Consider the following 11,192-nt stretch of genomic DNA (forward strand, 5'->3'; position numbering starts at 1 on the left):
AATTTTTAAAAACTTAAACTCAGGGTTGGCATAAAATAAAAACAAATAGAAAATGTTGGCTGAAAACTCCATATTCACAGAGTTTTCCAGAGGCAAATGTTATAGCTAATCATTTTCATATTTGCTTGGAAAATAGTCTGGAACTTGTGAGTCTTTACTATTCAGCTCTTTGGTAGGTAATTAAATGTAAGCAAAGAGCTCCTTTCCTAACAACGTTAAAATCTGCTTACTTGAATGAAAAATGTTGTGTGATATACTTGATCACAGATGTAAGCTTTTGAATAACATTGAACTAATTTTAGACAATCATTTTCCCATTGTTTTTCTGCTTGTTTAATTGCCAAAACAGGATTTTTTAAAAATAATCCAGCATGTGTAAAGAACACTTGGGCTTCTGAATCTCAAAAATAAATATATGAATAAAGCCTAAATCATTAGAAAAATGAACATTTCACCAAAGCAGTAGTATATGATTGGTCTCAACCTGATAAGTGTTTTTAGAAAGTGATGAAGGTTCTTTATTTTCATTTCTCTTCTGATTCCTATTGGCTATTCAATCTATTTAATGTGGAGTATATTTTATTTGTAACAAAATTGTTGTAGACAATTTGGCATCAAAACAATGAAAGTGAAGAAAGAACTTAAAATATGCTAAAAGAATGGAATTATCCCATCAGGAAGAGAAATTTTTTATTGGGTACAGTTGAACATAAAACATTATATTAGTTTCTGGTGTACAACATAATGATTTGATATTTGTATGTATTGTGAAATAATCACCACGGTAAGTCTAGTCAACATCCATTGCCATACATAGTTACAGAATTGTAGAAAATTTTTTTTTAAAAAAGGAGGGAAATAAACAAAATGATAAGGGTAAAATTTGAAAGTTTGTGATGTTAAATTATAGTATTTTTATCCAAAAGTCTGTGACTGGGTATCCTTCAAAACTATCTCTTTACAGTGGCCACGAATTCAACTACCCTAAAACATAGCTTCCTGGGCGTCTAAACAACAGTGAGTCCATACTTGCCATATTCTCGAAGTCAGTACAGATCAGCCTAGATAAGACCCAATAGATATTAATTTATCCCACCCTCAAGTGGTTTAAGAAACAGATACTAGTTTTTGGTGACAAACTGGTAGCTATGTTTGCTTCAGGGGTCAAAGAAATACCATAGCAAAGGAGACTGTGGGGACAAAAGTAGAATCTTGCAGTTTTCAGCAAAAACATCTAAGAATGCGTGGACTGTTATAAATTTCAGTGGGTTAGTAAAAAATCTGGTGAGACTGGGAGGTTATAAGAATCTAACCAGAAGATTACTATTTTGAGTTCACTTCCAGATGTTCAGAATGATTTATAATGCTCTAAGTCAAGATAATCTATATTAAATTATTTGTTTGGTGTTGTATTTCTACTTTCATTTTAGTGTCACAGGAGAGAAAATTTCCTCTGTTCTGTCTGATAAAGCTATAAGTTTCACTTAAATATACTGTGCTTAACTGAAACATATACTTTTAATTGTTTTCTACAAGAATCAGAAATGAAAAACCAGATACATGGTTCACTGTTTTATTTTTTCCATGATCATATCAAGAAGACAGATGCTAATTAAATACTAGGAAAAGAAATAAGAATTTCCTAATAGCCACTGGAAGATGTACAAGATTCAGTTTTAAACAGCTGCTTATCTACATCATGTATTTATCTGTCTCCATTAGTATTGAGTAATCTCATTCAGAGGCTCCCTTTAAAAAAAAAAAAGATAACAAATACTACATTACCTTGTTTTCCAAACAGATTGTTCAGAGATTTTCAATGATGGGTATAAGCAGAGTGGATTTTACCAAATCAAACCTCTCCAGAGCCCAGCAGAATTCTCTGTTTATTGTGACATGTCTGATGGAGGAGGATGGACTGTAATTCAGAGACGATCTGATGGCAGTGAGAACTTTAACAGGTGTGTTAATTATGACATAAGGATTTATTTGGAGTGGGAAATGTGAGGTTTACAATAAGTTAAGCCTTTTTTATTATATCCTGAAGTGTATTAATTAGACAGAATTTCATTCTCTCTTAATAATAATAAAATACATTAGCTAATCAAGAAAATATTGGGGGTAGGAGTGGAGGTGCACACCTTGGGTACTGCAAAGGTCCATTTGGATTTTGCTAAAGTCAGCTTTCACTTTAATTTTTTAGAGACTGGAATGACTATGAAAATGGCTTTGGAAATTTTGTCCAAAAAAATGGTGAATATTGGCTGGGTAATAGAAATCTTCACTTATTGACTACACAAGGTAAGGTTTGCCTAATATCAACTTCATCTGAAATACAATAAAAAGAACACAAATGTTTTTCACTAAATCATAGGCAATAGAACTAATTCAGTAACTACTATGATTTGCAGATGGCAATGATCGCTTTTGGGCAATAATTCCCTTTGTAAAATGTGGCTCCTTGCACCTGGGTTGTGGGAGGGAGATTTCTCATATATTTTTGTTCTGTTTCTTGGAAGGAAAGCTAATGTTATAATCATTCTTTTTAAATGCCCTGAGCGCCTCAAAACATATATATTGTATCAGTTATCTGCTGGCACAATAAAACTGTGTAACAAGACATAAATTTAGTGGCTTAAAACAACAACTGTTTCTTATTTCTCACAGATCTACAGGTTGGCTGGGTGGCTTTGCTGATCAGGGCTGGGCTCTGCTGGTCTTGGCTCAGCTTGCTCATGGGTTGGTGATCAACTTCCTGGTCAACTGGAGGCTGGCTGTTCTAGGCTAGCCTTGGAGAGAATGCTTCAGCTCACTCCATTTGGTCTCTCATCTTCCAGCTGGCTAGTCTGGACTTGCTCTTGAAGCAGAGGCAGAGTTCCAAGAGAGACAGTGGAAGCACATAACTTTCTTGAGACCCAGACTCAGAAATGGCACACAGTCACTTTCACTGCCTTCTATTGGTGAAAGCAAGTCACAGGACCAACTCAGATGTAAGGGGAAAGGAAATAGACTTAATGGGAGGAGTTACGAAGTTGCATTGCATAGGGAAAGGTGGAGAATTGAGGAATTATGGCAGTTTTTTGGAATCAAATACCACAATATACTAAATATTTTTGTTCCCATTCCATTTCCAAATTTTATTTTGAAAAATTTCCAAGACACAGCACAACTGGGAAAAGTTTCAACCTACCACCTAGATTTTACATTAACATTTTAATCCCATAACTATCCATCTATCCATCCATCAATCCATTTTTTTGGACATATTTCAAAGTAAATTGTGTACATCTGTAAAATTCCCCCTATATGTTTTTGCATGGATATCTTTAACTAGAGTTCAATATTTGTCTAAAATATCACTAGTTTAATAATACGTTTTCCAAGCTTCTCTTTCCCGTGTTCTTTTGCTCCAATCCTTTACCTTCCTTACCTTAGTTGCTATCTCAGATTGTAGTCAGTTCCACTCAAATCTGATTCTTAATGTTTCATAAAAGGCAACTGTATTGCTCAAGAAAACATGCTAAATCACACTGGCAATGCACTAAATGTAAGAGCAAGGGTTTATTTTTTCCAAATAAGTTAAGGAAAGTGATTGGTGTTTCTATATTCATAATAGTATGATTATAATTATAGAGGTCTTTGAGACACCAGAATAGTAACTCAGAGAGGATGGATACTCCTAGATGTCTAATGCTTTCTTTGTATATTCTTCTTGTGATCAGTGCTCTCTAAATTTCAATGTATTTATTATCCTACTTTTACGTGTTTTATGATAGATATATAACATTTATCATACCATCTTCTGTTTCTTTCACGCATTAATATGCATCTGATTTCTTGTCGAAACTATGAAAACCCCAAGAAGTAACCTTTGGCTCCTTCTAAACATACAAAATTCAAAGTTATTATTTTTCAAATTATTATTAAATGTTTATTTGCCCAGATGCACTTTGCCAACACATCTGCTTCCCCTTCAGGTTTTGATTGGTGTTTCAGGCTGGCTACTCTCATGGTAGCAAAAATGTATTGATCAGTTCCAGGCATCACAACTGCATATCACATCATCCCAAGGAGAAACAGTGCCTTTGTCCTTGCATTTATTAATTATGAGAGCCTTTAAGGCTAAGGAGTTGCCTCTGAAAATAGCTTTATCCCCATTATACAAATTTTGGCTGAAGTGTTTGCAATAAAGTTAATTTAGAAATGGTCTGTAATTGAACTTTTATTTACTCATTGACCAAAGAGATATTTAGATGGTTACCTAAAAGTCTGAATCTCTTCTATAATACAAAGCACTTTTTTTAGGAGTCTTGACTTAGCCTGTGTTACTGCTCTTGTCCCCTTTGCAGTCTTAGCTCACATAACATTTAGTACGTTTTGATCAGATGAAAGTGGCCTCTTCCTTGAAACCCCACTTTAGAGAGCTCCCTGGGACAAGGAATCTGTGGGGCCAGAGTGCCTCCCAGACTCGCTCCAGTGATGGCGAATCCAGCATTCCCTGCCCAAGAAGCCTTGAACTTGTCTCCAGGACCTGCTCATGCCTCTTCTTCATCTGTCTCCACTGTGGGACAATTATACAGCTGGTGTGTGCACCCCTAAGTCTGAGGGGAGGTAAAGAAAGAGCTTTTATTTTGGTGTAAAAAGAGCGTGGGTGTGCAGCCTGGAACGCCCATGCGTGTGGGCAAAGCCCCTTGCTGTGTGTGATGGAGACAGAGGTGGAAGAGAAGTGAGGTAGACCACAGACCAGGTCTGCATGCCGTGTCTCCATGGTCCGGCCTGGAACTGGGAGGCGGCCAAGACTAAATTCAAACCTGATCTTACAGGTCACTGTGAAAGTTTATTTATCAAAGTAGGAGGATTGAATATAGTTATTATCTAACAGTTAGTTTGATTTATAACTTTTTTATGTTCCTGACAATAGTTCTGTTTCTGAAAGAAGAATAGTCTTTGTTATTTGCAAATGATGGGACAATGAAGAAAAGATGATTACTTGATGATATCAACTATTTCAGTCATTATTTATATTTAAGATCAACATTCTTACCAAAAGTAAGAAAAAGAGGATAAACGTTTAAACATCTTAAAACTTCTTTCATTGTTAGATTTCTTAATCTACTTACTAAAAAATGACTTGCTTTCTGTTGTTCTTTGCCAAGTGAATTACACTGGCTTTTACCTGTGATAGATGTAGTAGAAATGTTCTACCTTTAATATTGCGTCCCTAATTTTTTTCGAGTAAAATACACAATAAAACACTCACGTTGTAAATACAATGGAGTCACTGCTTATCCTTTGAAAACTGACTCATGGCAGAAGGAAATTGTCTAAGTAAAATAGAGCCGCAAATTGTTTTTAAGCCTCAGTAAGTCAGTGTCATCTCACACATTAAAAAAAAAAAAAACAACTATGATTTCTTTTTTTTTTTTCAGGAGACTACACATTAAAAATCAACCTTGCAGATTTTGAAAAAAATAGCCGTTATGCACAATACAGAAATTTCAAAGTTGGAGATGAAAAGGTATGAACATTTTCAAATAACTAACATCATGAATTAACATGTAAAACATACAATATAAACCTGAAGTCAGGGGAAACAAAAATATGCAATAGAACCTAATCTTTTATTTATTAAATAAGCCTGGTAAAATAGTAACAACTGATAATGGAAGTCACCTCTTTTCCTTTAGAATTCCTATGATTTGCATATTGGGGAATATTCTGGAACAGCTGGAGACTCCCTTGCAGGGAATTTTCATCCTGAAGTGCAATGGTGGGCCAGTCACAAAAGAATGAAATTCAGCACATGGGACAGAGATAACGACAACTACGAAGGGAACTGTGCAAAAGAAGATCAGTCTGGCTGGTGGTTTAACAGGTTTGACATTTTATAAACATAGCTGTAGTGGCGTTGATGATTGCTCACTGGTGGGCATTAATTATAATATATGAGGTAATGTTGGTCTTCTTTGTGATCCTGGTATTATTAAATAATCATCTTTATAAGAATTCTTTTTTTTTTTCTTTTTTAAAATGAAAGCTTCTTTCTTTCTTTCTTTTTGGCTGTGTTGGGTCTTCGTTTCTGTGCGAGGGCTTTCTCTAGTTGTGGCAAGCGGGGGCCACTCTTCATCGCGGTGCTCGGGCCTCTCACTGTCGTGGCCTCTCTTGTTGCGGAGCACAGGCTCCAGACGCTCAGGCTCAGTAGTTGTGGCTCACGGGCCTAGTTGCTCCGCGGCATTTGGGATCTTCCCAGACCAGGGCTCGAACCCGTGTCCCCTGCATTGGCAGGCAGACTCTCAACCACTGCGCCACCAGGGAAGCCCCTATAAGAATTCTTAAGTGACGAAGTCGCTTTAAGGATTTGTTCATTGTGTACATTAGTAAAGCTTGAAAGATACATCATAGAAATAAATCAAATTACTGCTTTTACAAAGATTCTTTGCAAACTGAATTATGGGTGAGTTATCATAAGTAGTGGGTCACAAATTGACACAAAGAAATAGAGAACATTTTCGATGTTCTAATAACCAAGTAGCTCTCCACCTTCTCGTGTCATCCCAAATGGCCATGTTATTGTAATTTTTTCTGTGTAATACTACTTTTCATTTACTGTGACTTTTATTAAATCATTGAATCCAAGCTCCTTCCAATGCATAAATTTCCTCTACAACATTCCTGAAACCTAATTCCACCTTCTCATTGAATACTTCAGTGTTACTTTATCAGCAAACTTATTCCATTTTTGATTGTACTAAATCAATTTTTCTTCATTTTCCTTTTATTTGCTTGAAATCTTCCTTCTTATTACTTTGCCAGTTTTTTTTCTCAGTAGCTACAGAGTAATTGTATTCTTTTTCAACATAATCTCTTCGGGTGCTGGATAGGAAGATATTTATTGTATTCCTCAGTGTTTTCTCTTCTCTAAGCTAGATATGCCTCATTCCCGTAACTGTTCTCCACCCAAGATGATATCCAGACAGTACCCTTTGCTGTAATCACAAAGTTAAGGCAGGAATGGAAAAATTCAAACAGTCTTCCTTAAAAATAACCTGATAAGCCTGCTATGTCTGCAAAGCAGATGTGCTCAGACTGTTAGGCAGTACATGGGCTTTGAACATCTTTTCTATTTAGAAGACAGGGGCCCCCTCAAAATAACTTTGCATTACAGAATCTTGAGTATTTCTGGAGTGCCGTGTTTTCCATGTAATTGAGGAATAATCATTTAAATTCCACATTCCAAATTTTAACATTTTTTTGATTATGTAAATACTTTTAAAACATTAAGCATCCTCTGTTTTATTAAGTGGAGGTATACCAGACATATGTCTGTTTTCCCTAAAATCATGAGAATCCTCATTATGAACATCTTGTGTTATTGTGATGTGCTGATTTTAGAGTTGTAGATTCTATGGAGGTACAGCTTGTTGTGTATAGTGTGGAGTGTCAAGTTGAACCTAGATAGTTGTAAAAACACTATTTTATCTGGATTTTGCTTTTTTTCAAAGTTTGAGTCCGTTTAATTTTGGGTCATTTGTAAGGGAAGTAGAACACACACAGCAGTGAGAGGAGACAGAGAAACAAAGTTATCTTTCCTGTTTGACAAGTTGAAGGTGGTGATAATCTTTTCCCCAGCGGTTTTCTTGTTCTCTTAAAACCATCTTTATCAGCTTCTCTTCATCTTCCTTTTTCTTCCCGTTCTAAGTTAGCCTTATGTAAGAATTATCAGCATTACGTAAAACATCTATGATTCACAAAGTTGCAAGCAGCCCTTAATGTTTGGTTTGGAACAGAATTCCATACACGGAAATAACAACCACATTGTTAATGTTAGCAGGAGATCAAAACTAAGTACCTGGGCTTCCCTGGTGGCGCAGTGGTTGAGAGTCTGCCTGCCAATGCAGGGGACGCGGGTTCGAGCCCTGGTCTGGGAGGATCCCACATGCCGCGGAGCAACTAGGCCCGTGAGCCACAACTACTGAGCCTGCGCGTCTGGAGCCTGTGCTCCGCAACAAGAGAGGCCACGACAGTGAGAGGCTCGCGCACCGCGATGAAGAGTGGCTCCCGCTTGCCGCAACTAGAGAAGGCCCTCGCACAGAGACGAAGACCCAACACAGCCAAAAATAAATAAATAAAAAAAAAAAAAAAAAAAAAAAAAAAAAAAAAAAAAAAAAAAAAAACTAAGTACCTACCCAGTGGAAGACAGCTGGCACACAGATTAACAGGGGCTAATAAACGATTTACTTGACTTTAAAGATAGGGGTTCAGGGAGGACAAAGAAAGGCAATTCAGTTGCTGCAGCCACCCAAGGAGCCTGCAGTTATCCTTGGAGTCAGAGGAGATGATAAGGCTGTGCAGGTGGAAAAACAGAAAAGCTGGAGAAAAAGTCAGTTGTTCCAGGAGCTCAGTGCTACTTCTACCATACCTGCTGCTTCTGTGGTTTAATTGCATCATCCTCTTCCTCCTTACTCTTTTTTTTTCTGTCCCATAGTTCTTCCAATTTACAAGAAATCTTGGCACTTCATAAGTATACTCCACTTACAAGGCATTCCTTCTCTGCATAGCAAACTAATCACTGAGTGTTGACGTCTTCTCTGCTTTTCTGGTGTAGCATCTCATGTGTGTGCTCACAGCTACTTCTTCACCAAGGAAGCCCCAATCAACTTCCAATCTAGCTTCAAGTCCAGGCTGTTCTAGAACCTGGAAGATGCTGGAAAATTGGTCTTAGAATTGCTAAGGTTTCCTGTGTTGACCAGAGTCAGTTTCCTAATAGCATTCAAATCACAGACCAAATAAAAAAGTACATATAGTAGGTGTCTCTAGGAAGACAGAAATATGTCAAAATGTATGTTCTGGAGGCTCAATTTAGAGTGTTTTGTCTTTTGACGTTACTTTCCATTGCAGTTTTAAAAACACAGTAGGCTCTTAAAACACTTGCAGATTTAGCATACATGGTTTTGATTAGTTGCATCAATTTAAGTTAGGAGGACTGTCAGGACGGTCGGCAGGAGAGAATTACAAGGCGGGCAAGGGGTTCAAGCCAGCCACTCAGCGTTTATGGGTAAATTATATGCTTTCTTTGATTCAGCAATTTAGGTGCTTGCCAAAGATTTTAAGAACTATTCCTTGTGAATGTTCTCCTTATGTCCTAATGTCTGATATCTTTTCATTGGTTATATCAATAAATATATAGTAACTAATTTCATAACAGTACACAGAAAATTATCACCTATCCTCAGTGTATCCATATCAGGAACAAAATTTACAGATTCCAAAGGAGGAAGGGGGACATTTAAAAATGTGTGATAACCTAACCCACTTATCTAGGTTGGAGCAATAAATGTAAAAAGTTAACTCAGCAACTAAGACAAATGATTATTGTCTGATGGCTGGGAAAATTTTAAATGGTGGTTTAGGTTTTGTTTTCTTATCCCTGAGCTTAAAATAATCGATACACTGGTGATTTTTAAGAGGGAGGAAGGGAATTTGAATTCCGAAAGCTAAGTCTTGGCAGCAGACGGATGAACACTGTAGTGTAACGTATACAGGGGAGCTGGCGAATAGAGAAGCGGGCCACACCCTGCTTTCTTAGCCATGCTGCTCTTGCTAAGGCTCAGGCTTACAAGGTCATGTTTCTGCTTGCTTGTTTTCTCCCTTCCTTCCTTCCATTCTCTCTTTTCTTTTTCTTTCTTCCTTCCTTCCTTCCTTTCTTCCTTCCTTCCTTCCTTCCTTTCTTTCTTTCTTTCTTTCTTTCTTTCCTTTCTTCCTGTTTCTTTCTTCCTCCCTTCCTTCCCTCCCTCCCTCCCTCCCTCCGTTCCTCCCTTCCTTCCTCCCTCCCTCCCTCCCTTCCTTCCTTCCTTTTCTACTAAGAACAGAACTCCTCCTTTATCAGTACTCTCTAAGTGGCCTAGGTTTTATCCTGAGAGCTGTTATGGTACTAAAACCCACCAGTTTAAAAAACTCATGTTGTAGAATCACTTGGCTTTTGGAAACTGATAAATATTCCCTTATCTAAAAACGGCAGAGGGAATTCCCTGGCGGTCCAGTGGTTAGGACGCCACACTCTCACTGCCAAGGGCGTGGGTTCAATCCCTGGATGGGGAACTAAAATCCCACAAGCCGCTCGGCGTGGCCAAGGAAAAAAAAAAGGCAGAATTCGTAATTAAAATGTTTTTAATCATTTGCTAGCAAAATAAAATGGTTCCAAAGGGTGTTTTTCTAGTGATTGTTTTGTGTTTATTTTTCCTCCCACTAGGTGTCACTCTGCAAACCTGAATGGTTTATATCACATGGGCCCCTACACGGCTAAAACGGACAATGGGATAGTCTGGCACACCTGGCATGGATGGTGGTATTCCTTGAAATCTGTGGTTATGAAAATTAGGCCAAATGATTTTATTCCAAATATTGTTTAATTATCCCTGCTGAGCTTTCATTTCTGCAGTTCATCTTGGTTTAAGTGATTTGGAAAATAGCAAATCTAAACATTCACATGTATAATGATGGCAATTGTTATGTGCACTGCTTTTCATTCTTACTTGCCTTTATTAATTAATGTACTTTCAGTACAGCAAATAAGTGATATTCACCAAATAAATGTAGATTATGTTACTATTTAATTGAATTCCTACGTGCAAAGGACTACAATAAGAGATTATTGCTGAACAAAAAATAAAAAGCATAGAGTATATACATGACTTGGGAGATAACACAGCATAAATTTATAATAACTTACATATGAATGCAGTTTTAAAAATACCTGAAAATAATCCAGCAAATAATGGATTGCCAAATCAACTGCGTAGATAATAAATATTATGAATTGAGAATGAACTCAGGTCTCTGACTGCAAAGCTAGAACTTTAAATACAACCCAGGATCTTAATCACTATAAAACACTTTCTCGTATTTTTAGGATGTTTAGGTAGATTACACACTTCTTTCAGAAGGCTCAGTTTAATTCTTATACCAGTCCTGTGAGGTATTATGATCCCCATTTAAAAGAGCTGAGAATCTGAGGACCTGAGAGGCTGTCATTGCTCAAAGTTACAAAGCTAATAAGTAGGGGAACAAGGACTCAAGTCCAAGTCTTCGCATGCTGAGTCAAATGTTTTGCACCCACGCTGCAACTTCTGGGATGTGTCAGACACAGAGGGCGCACTTCAAACCCACATGAAGCTAAGTGTTTTGGCTAAAAA

The 11,192-nt window shown here is 37.2% G+C and overlaps 1 protein-coding gene across 6 annotated transcripts in view; it reads left to right on the forward strand.

Annotated features, from left to right (window-relative positions):
• The window catches only part of FGL1 (fibrinogen like 1), a 57,106-nt gene extending 46,498 nt beyond the window's left edge, over window positions 1-10,608 (forward strand). For all 6 annotated transcript variants that reach the window (XM_059909282.1, XM_059909286.1, XM_059909284.1 and 3 more), the window contains 5 exons: window positions 1,802-1,961; window positions 2,204-2,301; window positions 5,430-5,518; window positions 5,688-5,875; window positions 10,250-10,608. In XM_059909282.1, coding sequence (XP_059765265.1) covers window positions 1,802-1,961; window positions 2,204-2,301; window positions 5,430-5,518; window positions 5,688-5,875; window positions 10,250-10,409 — 695 coding nt within the window. In that variant the 3' untranslated portion in view covers window positions 10,410-10,608. The remainder of the gene's footprint in view (window positions 1-1,801; window positions 1,962-2,203; window positions 2,302-5,429; window positions 5,519-5,687; window positions 5,876-10,249) is intronic.
• Window positions 10,609-11,192: the final 584 nt, after the last annotated feature.

The sequence above is a fragment of the Balaenoptera ricei genome, chromosome 21 (genome assembly GCF_028023285.1).
Source record: "Balaenoptera ricei isolate mBalRic1 chromosome 21, mBalRic1.hap2, whole genome shotgun sequence".
Lineage (NCBI taxonomy): Eukaryota > Metazoa > Chordata > Mammalia > Artiodactyla > Balaenopteridae > Balaenoptera > Balaenoptera ricei.